This window comes from Hippichthys cyanospilos, chromosome 4, assembly GCF_059441005.1.
Source record: "Hippichthys cyanospilos isolate Australia breed blue-spotted pipefish chromosome 4, RoL_Hcya_1.0, whole genome shotgun sequence".
Taxonomy (NCBI): Eukaryota; Metazoa; Chordata; class Actinopteri; order Syngnathiformes; family Syngnathidae; genus Hippichthys; species Hippichthys cyanospilos.
In genome coordinates this window covers 4,261,674-4,283,555 of record NC_142372.1, presented here as the reverse complement: position 1 = coordinate 4,283,555, position 21,882 = coordinate 4,261,674, and the positions used below count along the sequence as shown (strand labels likewise).

At 42.7% G+C, this 21,882-nt stretch overlaps 3 protein-coding genes across 4 annotated transcripts in view; all 3 read left to right on the top strand.

The window, feature by feature from the left end:
* itfg1 (integrin alpha FG-GAP repeat containing 1) overlaps positions 1–1,418 on the top strand; it is a 79,338-nt gene extending 77,920 nt beyond the window's left edge. Inside the window, exon 18 of the mRNA XM_088412482.1 lies at positions 918–1,418. Coding sequence (XP_088268608.1) covers positions 918–977 — 60 coding nt within the window. The 3' untranslated portion in view covers positions 978–1,418. The remainder of the gene's footprint in view (positions 1–917) is intronic.
* Positions 1,419–2,278: 860 nt separating this feature from the next.
* neto2a (neuropilin (NRP) and tolloid (TLL)-like 2a) lies at positions 2,279–14,341 on the top strand. Of its 2 annotated transcripts, none has more exons than XM_088412480.1 (10): positions 2,279–3,307; positions 5,217–5,273; positions 5,338–5,481; positions 6,062–6,313; positions 7,219–7,266; positions 7,349–7,476; positions 9,115–9,343; positions 9,531–9,644; positions 9,798–9,928; positions 10,663–14,341. In XM_088412480.1, the coding sequence occupies exons 1-10, from the start codon at positions 3,298–3,300 to the stop codon at positions 11,353–11,355; spliced, it is 1,806 nt and encodes a 601-aa protein (XP_088268606.1). In that variant the 5' UTR covers positions 2,279–3,297; the 3' UTR covers positions 11,356–14,341. The 2 variants fall into 2 exon arrangements, with proteins under 2 accessions (XP_088268606.1, XP_088268607.1); XM_088412481.1 differs by having other exon boundaries at positions 2,281–3,307; positions 6,065–6,313.
* A 1,502-nt stretch (positions 14,342–15,843) lies between these two features.
* Positions 15,844–21,728, top strand: dnaja2a (DnaJ heat shock protein family (Hsp40) member A2a). Its single transcript, XM_088412860.1, has 9 exons — positions 15,844–16,021; positions 16,885–16,944; positions 17,851–18,080; positions 18,147–18,227; positions 18,308–18,441; positions 19,033–19,229; positions 20,276–20,420; positions 20,499–20,626; positions 20,968–21,728. The coding sequence occupies exons 1-9, from the start codon at positions 15,944–15,946 to the stop codon at positions 21,154–21,156; spliced, it is 1,242 nt and encodes a 413-aa protein (XP_088268986.1). The 5' UTR covers positions 15,844–15,943; the 3' UTR covers positions 21,157–21,728.
* Positions 21,729–21,882: the final 154 nt, after the last annotated feature.

Here is a 21,882-nt window from a genome sequence, read left to right as displayed (position 1 = left end):
AAAGATTTCTATTGTTTACTGTCAAGATAATTTAGAGTTGCAGCTCATTCATGTTTTTTTAACAATGTTCTAAATTTTATTCTGGGTGTAGTTGTTTTTGACCACCAAATTTCCCATTTTTAATGGATTTTTTTAATTTCTTAATACTGGCATGCACTGAAAACATTTAGGTTAAAAAAAACCCGATTATGGGCCTAAAAATGACTGACCCAACATTTCTGGGTTGTTTATCACAAATCAACCCCCCAAAATTGGGCTTTTGTACAATAATAAGCTTGTTTTGTAGAAAACAATCTGTCCCTTTTTTGACTCGTATTTGGGTTATTTTTAACCCAGCTGTTGAAATATTTAGGGTGTTGTTCAGTTATGGCTGTGCACAAGTGCGTCAAAATGAGTCCCACTCTACAGATTTAATGATCCATGTTTATGTTAACAATATTATAATTTTTTAGATATTCTTGGATTGCTGACAAATTTGAACCACAACATGCTGAAATGACAATTGCGTTGCCTTTTTTGACCTCGTAGCACAACCGTAGTTAGTCAAAAAAAAAAGTGATACATGATGGAACTTAATGAATATGCATTGTCGCTGTCAAAAAAAAGGTGCACAAAAAAAAAAAAACAAGGACAAGAAGCTTTTGTGCGCGTGTGCGTGCGTGCGATTTCAATAAGACGTCAGCTGTCACTTCAAAGGAAGTCGACGGCGTGCTGAGAAATTGCTGCTGTCGGCAAAAACCTTTTTGGCCAGGATGGATATTCTTAGCTTGTCATATGAAGGCGACGGGTGGGGGGGGGTGGAAGAGGGGGGGGGGGGGGGGTGTAAGGGGAGTCAAGGCACGTATCTTTGATTGTGACCTAATGGCGTCTTGTCTTTGTGTTGTCCCGAATGTTTGCGTTTTTTTTGTATGCCTCAGAAAGCAGACGACCGAGAGAAGAGGCAAGAAGCTCACCGCTTTCATTTTGATGCCATGTGACCAGCCAGCATTACGTCATGGATGGACGCCATCACCAGTGGGTTGTTTGTTCATAAAACATACCAAAAAAAAAACAAGGATTTCGTGGCTCATTTTCATATCCGCAAAATCTCCATGTCCCGAATCGTTTTTAACATAGACTTTCGCCACTTAGTTAGCCTGTTTTCGCAAAATGGCTGCTGTCGGAGCACGCACAGTGTTATTATCTGACTCCGTTCCATTTTTTTTTCCTGTTGTCTTTGTCATTTGAGTCTACTCGCCTTTCACTTTTTCCTTGTCGTTTTGAAACTACTGTTGGGCCAAACTTGACGGTTAGGTACCGAATTCTTTTTACTTGGTTTGGGATTTGCACTTTTTTTTTTTAAACTAACTTGTGTAATTTATTGGGTTTTGAGTGCGCCGCAGCAACTCGACGTGAATAATAAAAGTTATTGAATGTGAGTACAGACGTTTGTGCTTTCTGTTTCAGCCTGAAAACACACCCCGGGCTGCAGTCTGGTTACCCCCCTCCCCCAAGGCTCTTTTCTTGAATTGATTTAGGTGCGACTATGAAATGAAAAAGCTTTTTATTTTGCTGAAAAGACCCCCCACTCACACACACACGCACTTTCCTTCCCTGCAGCCTGCTGCATAAAAGATGCAGAGCGGGGACACGAGTTTGGGATTGTAAGCATTTTTATGCTCACATCAACGCCACACAGACTTCCAATCATGCGCTTTTCACCGTGTGTGCCGTGTCTGCGTGTGTACAAGAGAGCTGGTCCGCTTATGCGTGGCGGAGCGCAACAGGAAGTCGTCTCTGTTTCAACATAAAAGCATCAAACGTGAAAACGAATGACCAAGTCACCCTTAGTTGTCGAAGTAAGTGGTGGTGAGATTTTTAAAAGGGTTTCCGTAGGTATCAGCAAATTTAATTGTTTTTGTAATGCCATGACAGGAAGAGTCGTTTTTCTTTTCAAAACAAGAGCAAATTAAATAGAACATGAGGCTATGTTTTTAAATACTGTTAAATACTTTGCGTTAAATGCTATACCCGTGCACATTGATCACGCACTGATCTAAATCATTCTTGATCAAATCTGTCAATAACTCATCAGGTTATGATGAGCTAATATACAAAATAGCTGCTACACATCAGGTTTTTCCACCCATGTCATGATCAGCTATAATGCGGGAAGATCCAGAGCCACTTTCAAGCATGGAACATCATCATGGTGAAACATGAAGGTGAATCATCATAGGACTGCTTTGCGAGACAGGATAACAAAAGGACACAAAGTGTCTTAGTTTCTTTACGATTATTAAGTTTTAATTTGTGAGAAATGTGACTTTTCCACAAAAACACCACGTGCACAACTTCTAGTCTTTGATATATTTTGTAGTATAAAATAAGATGAACTGTCTGCAACATTTTCCTGTAAGGCAGCTGAATTTCCTTCCTCTGTTGTTTTTGTTGCATCTTGCCATACGAGCTTTTATTTTTGACACGCCCTCTTTACGTTTCACATAACCAATTTCTTTGTCAATATAACAACAAAGAACATCCATTACTGTGAACAGGTTCAAATGATAGATTTCACTTGAACAAATTACAATACGTGTCCAGAATCAATATCCTTTCCTATTGTTTATAAATTGAAGAGACGAAAAATAAATCAATATCCTGCCACGCGCAAGCTTAACTTGACCAACATGCTGCGCGGGAAAGTCATGATTTGTTTCAAGATTTTTTTTTATTTCATATTATCGATTTTCAGACGTTTTAAATCGTTTCTGTCTCATAGTGAAGGAGAATCCTTTGGGCACACCCGTACTAAATATCATTAACTTTTATTGTTGTAAGACGCCAACCGGAAATAGGCCAGTGTCCATGTGGTCCACCTTGACGACTCACGTTCGATGTCAGCAACGCCCGCGGCTTTAAATGCTCCTCATGCGGGCGCAGCTCCTCCTCAGTGTGCGCCCACGGAACTGGGAGCGGAGCAGTCCACATCCTCCTCCTCCTCTTCATCATTTTTTTTTCCCAACTCCCTCTCGCTCTCTCTTCATTTCTCCATCTGTTTGGATATCTACCTGGAGCATCTCACCGGGCTTTGAGTCCCAGGTGGAAGCCGGAGATGTGGGACTAAAACGACCGCTGTGAGATGCTGAGAAGCTCCGTCGGACTTCCACCGCGCACGCAAGCCGAGGAGGAGCCGCGGGGGTGCGGGACAAGCGAGATGGATGTACCCCCATTTAGGTGTTTACTGGGCGCTCCTATCAAGACTGACGAGAAGAGAGGGTTCTAGCAGAAAAGGGGAACGTTTGTGCGGAGGAAATAATGCACAGTGGTGAGACATTTTTATTTTCGTTTTTCCATTTTCAGGTAATTAGGCTGCCATTGAAACTTTGTCAAAAATAATTAGCGGCATCCTAAAGACGCAACAATCATAAAATCTCGGTATCAAAAATAAGTCAAACAATCCGTGAAATGATGCACGAACTAATGTTGCGTGTTCGGAGGCGTTTGTGCGTGTGGTGAATGAGCATCGTCTCGGCAGCGTCCAAACTGCACCCCGCGGAGATTTTAGGGGCGGTTCGTGCGTAAAATCTCCAATTCGTGTACACGGAGCGAAATTGCATATTCAAACGTTTCAAACTGAGAGCTTGCTCAGTGTGCGAATGTATTTGCAGGTACGAAATCATTAAAATGACGCTACTTCTTTTTTTTTGGGGGGGGGGGGGGGGCATTTATTGATCATTCTTACCTCCTGTTGGAAATGGAATGTGAACCTTGAAAACCTGTCAAAACCGGTCCCCTTTCGAACCTTTTCAACTCGAAAAATTCAACCTTTAGAGTCGTGATGAGAGGCGGTAAAGGAATTCTCGGATCAGCGGTTAAGGGGTGCTAAGTGTACTAAATGTAATGGGATGACGCCAGGGAAAAGGCTTTGTTTTTGTGAAGTGTATTTGCACTGGTTTTTTTTCAGGCATTTCGATGCACTTGGTTTTTTTTCTGTTTTAGACTAACCTGTAATCTGTTCAAACGCTGTGAAAAGTAGTTAACAGTTGTTGAAAGTTAACTCATTTCGCTGTTTTGTTTTGTTAAAGTTAAAAATTAAACAATTTTAGGTATACTCAGATAGTTTTTATAAATAATCATACTAGCGCCAAGAGCCACTTGACCACCTCTTGTCACTTTCTGGCCACCCGTTCAGCAAGGGAGATTTTTTTTTTTTTATATAGAAACATGGATTAAGTATCCTTGTTACCTATCAGTTTTTTTTTATATTAACTGCATATTTATATTTATGCGATAAAACTTTTATTAAATGAACTTTTCTTTTTCTGACCGCGCATGTGCATGCAATTCCTCACCACTCCTCCGTGGGGTGCTGTGACCCCCTGGACACCTCATAGAAAAAGGTTCTAGCTCCGCCCCTGCCTAGCAGAAGCAGGGGGTTCAATGGTGTCAGGTTTTTTTTTGTGTGTGTGTGTGTGTGTTTTTAAAGTAACAATTCAACAAGGGATTGTATGTGAATATGCTTTTCTCACTTTTTTTTAAATGGACAAAGTACACTTTAAAAAATTGTCTAATAATCGTTTAAAGTTAAATGGGTGCTGGGATTCAAAAATAGCTACAAGTGTCCATGTCTCAATTATATATGATTGAGACCAGCTGTTTGATGATAAAATATTTTTTTGCATCTTTGAGTGTTATTTAAAAAAAAAAAAGAGCTTTTTTGTTGCTGTTGTTTTTTTTCATAGCTTTTATTTGTTTCCCATCGGTGTCTTTCTTGTGCTAAGTTTCCCTAACTCGGTTTGTGGAATTTAAAAAGCCTTGTTTTTATCTTAAATTCTGAAACCTTGAAAATGCTGTCTGTTGAAACAGAGAGCTTTGAGAAAAGATTAAAAAAATGTCAAATGTAAAAATCTTACTCCACTTTGCTGAGATCACTGACGCTCAGGCAGCTAGCATTGCATCCTATTTGACACTAGATCAAAATCATCGAATCAAATGAGAATGTAATGACCAAAATGGTTTCAATTGGTGGAAAGCAAAGGAAAAGTCCTTATTAATTCATCTTCTAATTTGAGGCAGGCTACTATTTGAGGAACAGTGCACCCGGAGCTAACCATATTTCATTTTATTATATTTACATTTACCCAAATTCCAATTGTGTAAAGCCTACTATATAGACACAAAATATTCCCCCTCTACTTCCTTTTCCTCTTGATAATATAAATATTTTTTCCCAGCGTGGATCCTCCTCGTTCTCATAGAAGAGGCCCTCGCTCTGGCACAGAGAACAAAAGGTAAGCACAAAAAAAATAAAACATGATTGGAAACGACATTAGAACCTATCTATTCTTTCCAAAGACTCCCTGAGCGACAATGGCGTCCAGAGCCCCAACCAGAACGATTGCGGAACATGGGTGCGCAACATCAACGGCGGCGTCTTCACGTCGCCAAAGTACCCCGACACGTACCCACCAAATAAGGAGTGCGTCTACATCCTGGAAGGTGAGCAAGGTGCATTGTGGGTAGCTAGGTAATGTGTGTCTACATATATATATATATATATATATATATATATATATATATATATATATATATATATAAACACCCACAGGGGTGGGTTTAATAGTATATATTATTAAACTATATATATGAAATTCACTCAAATTCTGTTCAATGTGTGCCTTATTCTACTTGTTTTGTAAATAAGACAAAAGTGTCATATTAATAGTGTAATTCAAATGCGCATTTGACTGTCGTTTACAACAGTTCGTTTTAGCTGCTCATCCTTTGCACTACATGCTGACGTCACGCGTCACATGCGGAGGTTCCCATCCAACTGTGACTCAATTGCTCCCCCTGTAGAACCGAATGAGTATTACAGTTACTGAACTGCAGACTGATGGATGCGCTTGATGACTGTTATTTTCACAACTCGACCGACTTCTCGGTGCTGCATTATTGATCGGAACCAAAGACCAACAAATGAACGTGTGAATTCCGACTTAAAATCAGTCACGCCGTCGCGGAAGAATGCATGTCGTAAAGCTGTGCCCTAACGTGACCTTTCCTGCCCATGCCCAAGCAGCTCTACCCAGGCAGAGGATCCAGCTGGCGTTCGACAAGAACTATTACATCGAGCCGTCGTTCGAGTGTCGCTTCGACCACATCGAGATCCGCGATGGGCCTTTCGGCTTCTCGCCGCTCATCGACCGGGTGTGCGGAGGGAAAACCCCGGGACTGGTCACGTCCACCGGGCGCTTCATGTGGATCAAGTTCACTAGCGACGAGGAACTTGAGGGCCTCGGTTTCCGCATCAAGTACACGTTTATTGCCGGTATGGACATGCCACTTACCCTAAAAAAAAAAAAAAAATCCTCCCATCATTTCGCAATTGTACTTTTTTTTTTTTAACCGGAACTGTCCGGTTGTTGTTATGTTTCGTCCATGCGTTTTACTAACGCACACCTGTTATAGTGATTTATACGATAGACCAATTGAAATAAAATTTATTTATTATTCACTTCAAACCGGAACTAGAACTACTTCCTGCTAAATTAAGTCAGATCATAGCAACTTTAGCAATCCGTTGGCGCGTTTCCAAAGTGCGACAGCGAGTTATGTTGTGCTGATTTTTACTTCTACTGAGTTTTACTTTTATGAACGAAATTTTGAAAAGAGAAAAGAAGTGCTCGCATTCGACACATGTTGGGTGGAGAATCAAAGGAAAAGCGAGAATTGTATTTGCTTGACGCTGTACACGCAAGACGGGTTCAATGACGCCCACACAGTAGGACATCTCAAATGTCATTTAATTAATAAAATAAAATAAAAAATCTAATTCCAGGCACCAAACATCAATGAGTTGTACTTGAGCACACTGCAGGAGTTTCGTGGAAATATTTTAAATTCAAAACAGTCGTATGTAATTTCAAGTTGAATTGTAATGACCAGTTGATCTGTCATCCAGCATAGCATTTAGCATTGGCTAAAGCATTAAGCATCTTAACCACTGGTTAATTGACTCAATTAAATTTGTTCTAATTTTTTTTCTGATTTGAGAGTTCATTGGATATGTCATTTTGAGCAAACGTTTCAAGTCCCAGTTTGATTTTTTAAAAATCTGATGACCATTTGTTGAACTACTCTTATGTCCAAGATTTTTTTCTTAAAGTCACGCTCTCCTACTCTTATTTAACATATCTTAATAATAATGAAACATATGCTGTCAATGTTTTTCAGACCCCGACTTCCATCTTCATGTAGGCGGGCTGTTAAACCCAATACCGGGTAAGCTCCTATTTGCGTCCACTTTGCAATAAAAGGACGTCCTTGTCCCTCCCATCAACCTCGGCTGTCCTTCGTCCTCCAGACTGTCAGTTTGAGCTGGGCGGCTTCGACGGGATCATTCGCTCCAGTCAGGTGGACGAAGCCAAACGGGTGAAGCCGGGAGACGCCCTGGACTGCATCTGGACCATCAGGGCCCCGCCTCAGTCCAAGGTTTGGACATTGAACAGAATATTGTCATTTTCAATCAAATATTATCTTTTTATAATAATATTCTTACGTTCACCCCCAGACATGTAATCCTACTTACTAATTCGTATTTGTTTAATATTTTTAAACTGTTTGGCTATAGGAGGCTCTAATGCCCGATAGTACATAAACAAATTAATAAATTAAAGTAATTGATTACCTTGGGTAGTTAAGTACTAAAGTGTTTAGTACATAAACTAAACTAACCCTAAAGTCATTGATTCAGTGCCAAGCTACTAAAAGTAATTAATTACTTATTATTATTGTTTTTATTATTATTATTATTATTATTATTATTATTATTATTATTATTATTATTATTGTTATTATACTATTATAATTATGTAATGCACTTAACTACATAAAGTAACTGATTACTTTAGTAATTAATTGCCTCAACTAATCAATGATTTTATCTAATTAGAAAGGAATACATACATTGTTTGGTATAATCGTGTGTTCGAAATAAAGCATTCATTCATTCAATATATATTTTAATTTTTTTCAATTAAGTATCTGGGATTGAACGTCTGGACTTTAAAAAAAAAAAACGTACAAATACGTCTATGGGATTGAATGAGTTAATGCTGTTTTAAAAGAGTTGACATGTAAAAAAAAATCAAAAAAGAAACGTCAGGCGTGACTCACAGAGGAGGCTAGCGTTTCCGCCTGCAGAGTAAATGAGTCACGCTCATGTTCCAGTGCGGCTCACCTCCGCCGTCACACGCCGACAAAACAAATTCATGCACATCTGATTAAGTTACATGAAGTCGGGCTCCGGAAGGCTGCTGGCATGTCATTCTGAGTTCATTTAAATGCAGTTGTTAACATGGAATGTAATTCATAATCTTGTCTACTGCTGATATTGATTTGTAAATAATTTGTCATCATTTATTGAGCATGGGGACCAGGCCGGCTAGTGAATAAAGAAAATTTGCCGATTAATTATGCATTTGAAATGCGAGGGGGGGGCCGCAGACACCAATCACGGCTTACCTGCTTTATAAATTTAGTCTAAAATGTATATTATATAATATTACCCTGCGGAGCATGTAATGTAGATCATAGGTGTCTCAGTCCAATCCTTGAGGGGCGGTATCATGCATGTTTTTTGATTTTCGCTCCCCAACACACCAGATTCAAATGATTAGCTTATTAGTAATCACCGATCATTTGCATCAGTTGTGTTTGAGAGAGAAGGCTCAAAAACATGCAGGATACTGGCTCTCAAGGACTGGAGATTGACACCTGTGGTGGAGTTGCTAAACAGTAGAGGACCGATGATTGATCCCTGCGGGACTCCATAGCTACACCTGAAAAAAAAGTTTTTTGTTTTTTGTTTTTTTGAGGGTGTTTCATTGGTAAAAATTTGAAGTTTTCCAAAGTGTCAAAATGTGGCATCTGTATATATAAATTGTGTAATTTATACCAGTAAGAAGTTGAAACAGTTTGAATTGGTCCAGAAATTATGTAAGAACCCCCCCATGCCCCAAAAAATATTTTATTTAGATTTTGTACATTTTGGAGGGTATTTTAATGGCGAAAATGATGAATTTCTGCGTCACACATCTATTGACGTGAAAAAACATCCGTGTGTCCCAGATCTACCTGCGCTTCATGGAGTACCAGATGGAGCACTCCAACGAGTGCAAAAAGAACTTTGTGGCCATCTACGACGGCAGCAGCGCCATTGAGAACCTGAAGGCCAAGTTCTGCAGCACGGTGGCCAACGACGTCATGCTGGAGAACGGCGTGGGCGTGGTGCGCATGTGGGCCGACGAAAAGAGCCGACTGAGCCGCTTCCGCTTGCTCTTCACCTCCTTCGTGGACCGTGAGTCAACCGCGGCGCTGATACATCTCCGACGTGTTAGTCTGGCCGCTGCTTGATGATTACTGGAGTCCTCTCGACCTTCAACATTTGCTATAATGTTTTTTTTTATCTCCGTCAAAATGGCTCGCGGGCCTTTTGGCACAGCGGGCATGTTATTTTTAATCATGTTTCTGTCTCTCGCCCGCAGCCCCTTGCTCGGCCAACACCTTCTTCTGTCACAGTAATATGTGCATCAACAACTCGCTGGTGTGCAATGGTGTCCAGAACTGTGTCTACCCATGGGATGAAAACCACTGCAAAGGTAAGAGCAATTAATCATTACATGCTTGTAAAACATCTGAAAGACTTGACTTGAGCGACAAGGCTTGACGGGTCTTCAAAAAGTTGTGGTGAAGGTCAAGACTTGAGACTTTTGACTCACCTCTACTCATTGGTGTCCCTCCTACATTTCTAGAGAAAAGATCAAGGGGTCTCTTCCACCAGATCACCAAGACCCACGGCACGGTCATCGGTGTCTCATCTGGGATCGTTCTGGTTCTTCTCATCATTTCCATCCTTGTCCAGATGAAGCAGCCCCGGAAAAAGGTAGGTGGGATGAGCAGTTTCTCAAAAATCGAGCATGGAGGTTGAAGTGTGCATTCCAGACCACAAGGGGGCACTGTAGCCCTGCAACGCAAAATCATTTACATGGGCCCAATTTTTGTCAACGCACAACCATGGTTTCAGCACATTGAGACTTAGATCCGGTTAAAAACAGAACCACAGGATGGTGCACTTTTGTTTGGGGGAATTCCAGGAGTTCTGTGTGGTGACCCGCAAAGGAGACTGAACGGACTCTAAGATATTTGGTTCAGTGGTTTGATTTAGTCATCATAAACAATGTGCTGACTCAAATTAGTGGACTGAGATGATGCTTTTAAATCAGGTGACTGACTTACTACATTATAATCATGCGGATTCAAAAGACTCACTAGAAACACAAAAAACCTCGAGATTCAGTTGAATTTGGTGAGTGACTCGAGTTTGTGGACTGACCAGAAACCCTGCTGGTTCAAGGTTTCCTGATTCGAGCGAGCAAATTTACTGGAAACATTTGGGAGTCTGACGATTTAGTTGAATCCACAAGTTGGTAGATGTACTGCAACAGCAGATTCAGATTCAGATAATTCAGTTTACTTGTATTATCTGGCTTTCTGACTCATCTTCAGACTCAGGTCATCGAATTTCCCCAGGTTGTCCAAAGTCCAGGTCATCTAACTCTCCCATGTCCCTGAACAGAAGGTTTTCAGTTGTCAAATCCAGTCATGTGTTTTGCTCAGGTGGTCGCCCGCCGGCCTGGTGTCTTCAACAAAGCGGGCCTCCAGGAGGTCTTCGACCCACCGCATTACGAGCTCTTCTCTCTACGCGACAAGGAGATGTCATCCGACCTCGCCGACCTGTCGGAAGAGCTGGACAGTTTTCACAAGGTGCGACGCTCCTCCACCATGTCGCGCTGCGTACACGAGCACCACTGCGGCTCGCAGGGGTCCGTGGGCACAGGCGGCGGGGGCAGCGGCAGCATCAAGCACAGCCGCACCACGCTGAGCTCCATGGAACTGTCCTACCACAACGACTTCTCCAAGCCTCCGCCCATGAAGACCTTCAACTCCACCGGCACCTACAAGAAGAGCTGCTACGGCTACAAACAGCACGCGCAGACTCACGACTGCGACCAGCAGGTCATAGAGGACCGTGTCACCGAGGAGATACCCTGCGAGATCTACAACCGAGGAGGCGGGGCCGCGGGCGGCGTTGGCATCGGAGGGGCGGTGGGCATCACGGGGGGAGTGGCCATGGCTGGAGGGATGGGTATGGCGAGCGGAATGGCTATGGCCGGGCCTAGCGGCATCGCCGGCGGCATCGGCGGAGGCATGGGAGGAGCCTGCGGCACACTCACCATCCGTGGCAGCAGCGTCCGGAACAGCACCTCGGTTGTGGATCCGCAACAGCGTTCCATGTCCATGGACTTCTAGAAGAAGAATATTTTCCGTGGGGTCGGAGAAGTACAACGAAGGAACGAGAAAAGAGCCGAAGCGCTCAACTGCCGACAGCTCTCCATGTCCATTGACTTCTAGGGGAAGACTCCTCCCTCTGCAGGGTTGGACAACCGGGATCAAGGATGCGGAGCAGAACCGTAGTGGTCATCCACAAACAACTTTCCATGTCCATGGACTTCTAGGGGAGGAACCCTCCTCCTGCGGGGCTGGAAAACAAGGATCAATGAAGTGGAATAGAAACTCAATGGTCATCCACCAACAGCACTCCATGTCCATGGACTTATAGAAGGCGAACCGTCTCACCGATTGATGGCAAAACCTGTTTCTCGACCTAAACCAGAACACCTGGAAAAACCAAGACGGAATCCAGACCTGCATGCAGATACTCAATTGGACCTGGTATCCAGCCACAGAGAAGAACCCATCGGGCGCCATTTTTAACTTTTTACATTCGTTCACCTGCCATGCACAGATATAAGAGATATAAATGTATGTATAACTATATAGTGTGTCTTCAAATAACTTATTTGATTATTTTTTATTTGGGTTGGTGATCCCGCACTGTCATAACTGGGATCCTTTGGCTTCGTGACAGGATGGGATTCGACGGGACCCTCAAAGTTACAAACAAGTCTTTTGGTTTTACCCAAGTAGATTGGTCCAAGGACTATCACGCACCGAGAGTTCAATTTGTCTGGTCCCGATCGGAAACAGCTGGTCCGTGTCTCCCCTCCCCTAGATGGGTTGCATCACAACAAATCATGTGACGCTGCTCTCTTCTCTTATTCGTCACAGGAATGTAAACATAAAAAGGTTTTGGACTACTACTGGACAATCTAGTACGCCAGCAAATAGCCAAGTGCACTTTTAGTTGGCTTAAGCTTGGACGAAGAAGAAGTTAGCAAAGGGTCTCTGAATCTAATAATTGGTTCACAATCAGACCGAGCAAGAGTTCATTCAGTTTTTTTTCTAGAAGGTCTTGGACTGATCGGATTTAGTCTGTCATCTGCGTCTCATTATGATGTTTAGGGTCTCCAAACACAGTTGTTTTACAACCAGATGCTGTTCAAAACCGTTCGCTTTGTTCCAGGCCAAATCAGACCTGTTGGTTTTGTCCACATCCCGTTTCCATCCCATACGTCACAGAAAAAAAATTAAAGTTTTACTAAAAGGGACCAAAGTGTGAAAGTACACCTAGAATTTGTTTAGTTGCTTGGGTCTGCATACTCTTCCTTTCTTGGTGGTCTTGCAACAAATTCTTCTTGATGGACGAAACTAAACAGGACCAAGATGGAAAAAGAGGTTGTTGGTTTAACTCATTCACTGCCAGCTCTTGAGTTTTTACGAAATCGATATCGCAATCAAAATCTGAGTTGACTCGTGGATGGCACTTTTAGATTTTCATTGAACAACCGACTCAGCGAACTACGCTAAAGGGGAAAACAAACTACAGCTGGGTTTAATGGACCAACCTTCCACTTGACAAAACTAATCACACGAAGAGAAAAATGTTTTGCCGGAGCTTGGTAAACCGTCGCTCGATCAACCCGACAAGCGCTTCCGCATTTTCACCATGTGCTTTATGACGCGAAAAAAAAACACAGAAAGAACGCCGACCAAACTGGGTTTACGCCTGTAATTTGTTTATCCGAAAATATGGAAACATTCGCCAAAGCTGGGTATTCCATCAGCGTTAACAGTGGACCGAAGTGTAAACGCACCTCTTGAAGTGCTCATATGTACAAAGTGGAGTATCCAAACGTCACTAAACGAGAAGACAACCAGCAGACGACCATTTTAACCTAAAAAAAAGAGGACTACCTCTGCAAAAGAGCAGAATTAGGCATTTTACAAATTCATTACGTACAAATTAATTTCGCATTTGTCTGCGCCTAATTTTATTTTACCCTCGCTTCTGTTATCCCTTTGTCACCACCAGGTGGCCATTTTCCCAAATTCTGCTGGTCCTTCATCATTCGCCGTGCCCTGGGCCCATTTCCGTTATTGGCAATCCACAATTTTTCAAGTAGAACCAAACTTTTTTCTTCAGTCCGTCACTGTTTTTTTGTCACTTAGTCACCACGAGGTGACCCCTGAATGTTAGCTTGGCTTTTTTTTTCAAGCCGAAGCATACGTTTTAATCGTCGGCTGATTTTTTTTGTTTCATTTTACTCGGTTTTTGTCAGTATGAGGTGGGCATTTTACAAATGTATGCCGGTCCGTAGCTCATCTGCAAAATGGCTCTCCAAACCATCAAAATGTCCACCAGCCAATGAAAAAAACAATAGAACACCCCCGTTTCATCACAAGCAAATAGAGTGTAAAACGGCCCATGGATGTGGTAGTACAATGGATTTGGTCTGCACCAGATTTGTACGTTCACATCTAAAACACGCAAACTAACCGTACCAGGAGGGAAAACAAATTGGAGTTAATATTAAATGGACCAAAATGGACAAAGCCATCCGCATTGGGGTGTCAAAAAAAACACAGTACGATTTGCAGTCTGTCGGGTGCTGGGTGTGGAAGCACCCTGATGCTTTTTGGTTGATTTTGCAGTGCTGTGACTCACTGATGCCTCCATAGGAGTGGAGCAGCATTACAAGACACGTCCCGGTATACTCTTTTATTTTTCCGCAGCGCTGCACCGGATTCCCTGAATCAACTAAGGTCACGATCGCGTTCGTGACGGAGTATGACATGCTTCGGCCTTTTTTTTAAATTGCGGCCCTGCTTACCTCACACGCACACTCGCAGACATAACGCCTAAAACTCCGTCTTGACACGGGAAGAGCACACCGAGAGACTCTTATTTTGGTAAAATGAACGTGTTTTTATTTTTGAATCCACCCCTGTGAAATGTAAAACAAGCACAACTTCCCCTGAAGACGATGTTGTTGATGATGACATAATCACTATGTATGATTTCATTCTGTTGGATTAAAAGAGAATCTACTCACCAGCGTGTGGGACCTTCATTGGACAGCGTTATAAAAATGATAACATAAATGCCTCTCCTCAAATAAATCCCAATTTTTCCCTTCACAAATTGTGTCATCCCACTGTGTTGCTAACCAAATAAGCAGCCTCTTTCCTTTGTGGGCTAATGGATGCCGTATCTCAACTCACTGAGACAAATAAGTGCCTCACCCTTGATAAATTTCAGTTTTCGTAGTCACGGTGCTCAGTGTGTTACGTAGTGAAACAACAGCACTACTGAAGCGCGTGAATTGTCTTGAAAGTCAAAAGAAATGTGTATTTCTTTTATTCCGTGGACAATTTTATAAACTGTCTACTGACTTGATAGGTGCTGCTATTTTGGCTGGCAACAAAGTTCAAAGAAGCCCGCCAGTTAACAATTGAAGACCCTTCTGTAATAAAGATGTACCTATTTGAGGAAGGCATCTACAATGTTTTTATTTTTTAACTATATGAGTGGAATTATTTTTTTTTTTGCAAAATACCACATAACAAAGAGTAGATTCTTGGATATTGTGATTAAATTTTTAAAAAATGTACAAAAAAAACGCTAGCCTGAAGAAATCCTTAGTACCCTGAAGTTGAGGAAATTAATGACCACTGACATTATAATAAGGAATTAAAAAATAAGATCTCACTGAATACAGGTACGAAAGAATACTCTTTTTTTATTTTTGCACTTTGATGCGAACAAAGGAAAATGAGAAAACATTTATGGCACACACACACACACACACACAGCTATCTGGAAAATGAGAAAACATTTATGGCACACACACACACACAGCTATCTGCATTAGTCTGGCTGCTGCTCGCTGACAAATTTGCACTCAGCCTTCCTTCCCTTCCCCGCCTGCCATCAAGGATTTGTCCTCTCTGATGCTGCAGGCGCCTCTCTTAAACATGTCACCTTCAAAAACACGTTAGTCTTCGCTCTTGTTGTGACGCACATGCAGCCCTAAATAGAAATCGAGATCCTGCTTGCCCAGACGTGAAAAATCATCACAGTGATTTGTTGGTATCATGTAAATATCATTTTTATTATCAATGATAAATGGTTTAGGTTTCTCTGGAAGTCGAAACGCTGCTCTCTCTCACAGATAGCCTCAGAATGTTCCATAATTATAATCTTATGGCGATGTAAAAGTTTGTTTTGCGATTTTCTCCCCAAAATTCGTTGAAAATAAACGAAAGGAGATATCGAGCTTGGACTTTCGTTACACTGTTTTTTAGTTCAAAGAACAAGATATAAAAAAAAATAATAATAATAATCAAGCGGCCCCTTTCATTTGTCTCTCTATACCCAGTTTGTGACAGGGCCCTACCTGACATAGGCCATTAAAAAGCCTTTTAATAAAACTTTAAAATTCGCTTACATTTTGCTTTGTGTTGCTCAGAATCAATATTTATCAAACGTGAAAAAGCTGTAATGTCAATCGGTATACTGAAGGGGGCGACATCGGACGCGGAACGTTGTTGGCCCCACCGGAAGTGAAGGCGCGGAAGGCTAGCGAAACATTTTCCACCCGGCGCCGTCTCTTTGTCCGTCCACCTCCGCGCTGAGACAACATCTGCCGCGACAGCCATGGCCAACGTTGTCGACACCAAGCTCTACGACATCCTCGGCGTGTCGCCGTCCGCCTCCGAAAACGAACTGAAAAAGGTAAACCCCGCTCCGTTTGGGCGGCCTTGCTATCAAGCCGGCGAACGGCACCGACTCCCCGGCTGCGTTTGACTAGCCGGGGCGCTTGGTAAAAATGTAAGCAGGAAGTACGTCGATAGCATGGCGCGCTAACGTTAGCTAGCCGTCATGCTAACTGGCCTGGATGCTCCCGTGTGTGACGATGATGGAAACGCGATAAAATGCTGCAAGGCGAAGGTGGCCTGTTGACCTTGTCCACGATTACTCCAATAAACATTTAAACATTAAGTATAAACTATCGTTTGATTTACATAAGCCATATGCGGGTTATTTAGCGGTTGACCTCCCCGTAGCAACCGTACAGGTGTTAGTCATGAAACCAAGCCTGTCAAGAGCTTCAACATAAGCAAAATCATGCGCTCGATTACGACATATTTTCGAAATGGGGCGGAAAAATTATTACAACGTGACCCATGGCGTTTCCTTTTTCTTGTTGTTTTTTTTTTTTTGTAATTCGCCTGGTGTCAATTCATCCGTAAAATAGCTTTTTTTTTAATTTTCATAATTACTCCAAAATGGATTCCTTTTATGTCATAACAGTTTAGTTGTTGCTGTACTAATTGTCACCGTCATTATGTTGTCGCTAGCCGACCAAGCTAATAGCATTTTTTTTTCGCAATTACACAACGCTCCATGCACTTATCGAGCCGCCATTTTCTACGAAAAAAACAAATGTGGCAAAACCAACAAGACAGACCACTCATGTTTCGTGAAGCAGCAATTCTAATCTTTGGATGCGTCACCAGCAGATACCGTGACGTCTTCTTGGGCGAAGCCCACGTGTTGGTGGAGTGATAGTGATTGGTGTTGTGCTATCTCTTCAGGCATACAGGAAGTTGGCCAAAGAGTATCATCCGGACAAGAACCCCAACGCTGGCGACAAGGTAAAAGATCAGAGCTGTTGTTTACCCATAAACCAATAGTCCTCTTATTTTGCCAATTATTCAACCCAAAATAGTTACGATATTGTCTTTATTCAAAGATGACTATATTGTTTTTCATTGACATTTACTTGACTTTTTAAAACATTTTGCCACTTTTCACAAAGACAAGTGCTGAGGTTTTTGGTAGCGACCAATCACAGCTCAGCCTCTCACATGACCAAACCCACAAATCGGTTAAGATGTGACGAGTTAAGAGTCACCAGGGCTTGAGCATGATTGATGTCACTTAAGTCAATAGAAAAATGTGTTTTCAGAGGTATTAATCGCACATGATTATTTGTTTATTATTTTTTTTTCAGACAAAATTATTAAATTAATCATTTTTTACTGCTTAAAATAGCTAAGTGGACTACCCCTTTAAAATTGGTGTATAGTAATCCTCCTCCATCACAGGATTTACTTTCCAGACCAAGCTCGTGCTGAGTGAAATCCATAATACAGAAAGAGGGTAGTTCAATGCTGTAAAGCTAAACACTGTTAAACTATTTAAATCTTGTGCATTAGTTACATCATTTTGGGATCATTTTCATCCACATCCTTCTCACGGTATTTTAGCCAAGAGATGGCACACTCCCAATAGTGAGATAACTAATTGGTTGTGTCATGTTGAACTTAAACGTCTAGGTGTATTTTCAGCTCCCAAGTGTCTTCTTGTAATGCTTTCTCTTTGATGTGAAACGCCTTTGTTTTAAACATCAAAGGCCTGGGAGAAATACCACACAAGGTTTAAATAATACACCTATTTTGGATTTGGCTGAGAGAAGTATTGATTATGTTTATTCAGATAGTATACAATATATACCAGGTGTTGAGTTTCTCCTCCAACGTCTGTTCTTACTGATTCAGTTCAAGGAAATCAGCTTCGCCTATGAGGTGCTGACCAACCCCGAGAAGAAGGAGCTTTACGACCGCTATGGCGAACAGGGCCTGCGGGAGGGCGGCGGCGGCGGCCCCGGCATGGACGACATCTTCTCGCACATCTTCGGCGGCGGGTTATTTGGCTTCATGGGCGGCCAGGGCGGGCGCTCGCGCAACGGCGGCCGGCGGAGAGGCGAAGACATGGTGCACCCGCTCAAGTATGACTAATAGAACCATTCACCCCCAAAAAGTGGGATTTTGATGTAAACCTTTTTTTCCTGCAGAGTATCACTGGAGGACCTTTACAATGGCAAGACGACCAAACTGCAACTAAGCAAAAATGTATTGTGTAGCACTTGTAACGGGTACGTTTCAGCCGCCTCCGTCGACATACGAGTTACGTCGGAGGGGTTCCCGCTTAACATGGCGTGGCGCGGCCTCGCAGGCAGGGCGGCAAGACCGGTGCCGTACAAAAGTGCGCCGCCTGCCGAGGACGCGGCATGCGCATCATGATCAGACAGCTGGCGCCGGGCATGGTGCAACAGATGCAGTCCGTCTGCACCGACTGCAATGGAGAAGGTGCGTTTGGGACTTTAGTGGCCGGCCGTTCCTATTATCTGTCTCTTTCATCGATTTCCCCTCACATTGCGAAGACGAGTAACTGCTGTAGCGCCCCCAAAATGCTGTCACTATCGCATGTGAATCGTGCAAAAAAACATATTCACCACGGTCGCAAATCTAGAAACAACGTAAATTTCAAGCGCTCGCAAACACATTAAAGGTCGAGAAGTTTTAACTCTTGAAAATCCACAGATGTGCCCTGAAAGTCATTACAGTTCATAAAGCATCTTCCACATCATAAAGCTGACTGAGAAAATACTGAGATGTGCAAAGCTGTCATCATGGCATTAAAATAGAAATCGTTTATATATTTATTTCCTTAGGAAACATACATAAACCCACATAAATAAGTCCTACATGATCCTGCCTGATTTCTGATCATGCTATCGTGACATTCCTAGTCTTTTCTAAGGACACCGTTGTCTTTGTCCAAGCCTGTTTTTTCAGATTTTTTTTTTTTTTTTTTAAGATGACTTTTTTTAAAGACTGTTGAGAAGCAGTCTCTGCTTTTCATGAGGTTTATATACATCTAATACGGCACGCTCTCAGGCGAGGTGATCAGCGAGAAGGACCGCTGTAAAAAGTGCGAGGGCAAGAAGGTGGTGAAGGAGGTGAAGATCCTGGAGGTGCACGTGGACAAGGGCATGAAGCACGGCCAGAAGATCACCTTCGGCGGCGAGGCGGACCAAGCGCCGGGGGTGGAGCCGGGCGACATCGTCCTGGTGCTGCAGGAGAAGGAGCACGAGGTGGGTGATCGTTAACCTTAAGTCACAGCACGACTTTTTTTTTGTATTATTATTTTGTATGTTGGCACACATCCGTTGTTGGGCACTAGAGCGTCAGCGGTCGGTGCTGCTGTAGACATGTCATCTTGAGCAGCAGCATGTTGTCCTGACAGCTCGCTTTCTAGCCAAACCTGAGCACATAATAGATGAGGTGAGGTCAAACATAGGCAGTGCGTTCAACCCAGATAGAAAAAACAAATGAATCGGCCTCAAGATTTTAAAAAGCTTCCATTCATCAAAACATATTCAACAGTATTTGAACTCTTTTGGCAAAAGACTGCACAAATTTTGAGGTAATAATTGTGTACTTGGGCCGACCGATATGTTATAGATTTTATTTTGAGACCGATGGCAATATTTGGCTGGAAAAAAATAGACTGACTATTAATCAGTTCATTAAGTGTTTAAAAAAAAAAGCATGAATAAAATAGCATGTATTTCAAAAGATGAACGCGATTTATTCACAGGGCAAACAGCAGAGGTCAACAGTAAATATATTCATTTAAAAAAAGAAAAAAATGCTTTTGGGTTCCCAGAATGCATTGCAATTAATGAATTTATTTCTTGTCATTTGTGTTTGTTGTAGTTGAATGGATTTCATATCTAACAACTGCTCAAAATGAGTTTGCACTAGGTATTTTTTTTAATATATTAAAAGAAACAGTGACTTTGGGTTGTGTGTCGCAAGTCTGCCTTCATTTTTTTCTATCCCTCATATTGCACAAATAACGTTTTGATTCATCTTGCAACAAGCTAGAAGATTGTTCTCGTGATATGTTGCAAAATGGAGCATTTGTCAGAAGGGTCACGCTTGTCATGACGCCTAAGTTTTAGCTCGTCACTTTTATCGCCTTGGAGAAGACAAAAGTTGTCCGTCTAGAACAGCAGGCCAAGCAAGTGGCAACTTTCATACCGCATACGTTCATTCGCAGAATTAGTTTGTCTTCTTTTTAAGAAGCCGCCACACTCGTAGTCGAGTTTGAGCCTGACTCTCAACTTCTTCGCAGACGTTCCGGCGAGACGGCAACGACCTGTTCATGAACCACAAGATCGGCCTGGTGGAGGCGCTGTGCGGCTTCCAGTTCATGCTGAAACATTTAGACGGCAGACAGATCGTGGTCAAGCATCCCGCCGGCAAGGTCATCGAGCCGGGTGGGACTCTCGCGCGCCCAGCGCGGCCGGCGGCGCCGCGAGCCGGAGGGGCTCGGACGAGCTGTCTTTTGTGCCCAGGCTCGGTGAGGGTGGTGCGAGGCGAGGGGATGCCGCAGTACCGCAACCCCTTTGAGAAGGGCGACCTCTACGTCAAGTTCGACGTGCAGTTCCCCGCCAGTAACTGGATCAGCCCCGAGAAACTGACGGTAACGTCTTTGCCGTTGTTCTTTTCTCGGTTTGATATTTTCTATCTTTTTCGAGTTGTAGAAGAAATTTGAATGAACATTTTTCCAAAGAAATATTTTTTCAGCGCCCGCGTGATGTACCGCAATAACGCTCTCACGCTGAGTCCTAGCGTGGGGTTTAAAGCAGTCTTAACAGCCTGTTAATACTCGATCTTGTTCAGTCACAAATGAAGGCACTTTTGCTTAAAACGAAACCACTGCCTGTCATTATACGTTGGCGGAGTCGTGGCATCGAACCCTCCGATGAATTTTCCTCGTTGCCATTCCGCCACACCGCGTTAAACGCGCGCCGCTTCCGGCAGGAGCTGGAGGACATGCTTCCGTCGCGATCGGAGGCTCCGCTCATCACGGGCGACACGGAGGAGGTGGACCTCCAGGACTACGACGTAAGCCAGGGCTCGTCGTCGGGCGGCCGCCGGGAGGCCTACAACGACAGCTCGGACGAGGAGGGCGGCCACCACGGCCCGGGCGTCCAGTGCGCCCACCAGTAGCCCGGGGGCGGGCGGCCGGGAGGCGGGCGGCCAATCAAAGAGACTTTCTTCTTTGTTTATTTAAAAAGAGGCGGCTGCCCCGCTGCTGACGTCCCGCTCTTACCTCCTCCAAGGCAGAGAATGTCTCTCTTTGAGTGTTGCGTTTGTTTGTTTTTTTTCTTCATAGAATTACAATAATTTAACAAATGGACACATTCGCAACGAGCCGTTTTCACATAGGATGTTTTGATTTCTTTTGTTGTTTTTTACAACTTTGTTTTTCTTGGTAGCGTTTTACTTGTGTCCCCCCCCATTCTTTCTCTTCTTTTTCTTTGTATTTTTAATCTCACATTGTGTATATCGTTCAAATGGTCGTCGCCTGTATTCAAAGCGGTGTGTTATTTTAAAAAGTATATAATGTGATACACGCACACACATCAACGGAAAAAAAAGATGATAGCCTGCATCTATGCTGAGACCATGTGCATGTACAAAAAAAAAATATTAAAAACGACAAAGCTTTTGGTTTCGGCACTTGTACCGCAGTCATGTAAAGATACTTATAAGTTGTTGAATAAATTGTTGGAAAATCAGGTAATTTGCCCATTATCATTTTTTTAAACTGTACTGTATTCAGAAGTGGTTTGGTCATTTCTCCTTTTTTCAACCATTTGCTTGCTTTCAGCATATGGTCTTAACAGGCAAAAAGGGCCATTATTAGGCACAAATTGTTCTACTTTTAAGTCC

What these genes read in the sequence shown, in the direction of transcription:
- neto2a (XM_088412480.1), top strand. An exon ending in CAAGTACACGTTTATTGCCG is followed by an intron (nt 6,314 to 7,218) that starts GTATGGACATGC and finishes AATGTTTTTCAG; the next exon opens with ACCCCGACTTCCATCTTCAT. An exon ending in GGATGAAAACCACTGCAAAG is followed by an intron (nt 9,645 to 9,797) that starts GTAAGAGCAATT and finishes CTACATTTCTAG; the next exon opens with AGAAAAGATCAAGGGGTCTC.
- dnaja2a (XM_088412860.1), top strand. Translation starts at nt 15,944, where the DNA reads ATGGCCAACGTTGTCGACACCAAGCTCTACGACATCCTCGGCGTGTCG. An exon ending in TTGTGTAGCACTTGTAACGG is followed by an intron (nt 18,228 to 18,307) that starts GTACGTTTCAGC and finishes GCGGCCTCGCAG; the next exon opens with GCAGGGCGGCAAGACCGGTG. An exon ending in TCAGCCCCGAGAAACTGACG is followed by an intron (nt 20,627 to 20,967) that starts GTAACGTCTTTG and finishes CGCTTCCGGCAG; the next exon opens with GAGCTGGAGGACATGCTTCC.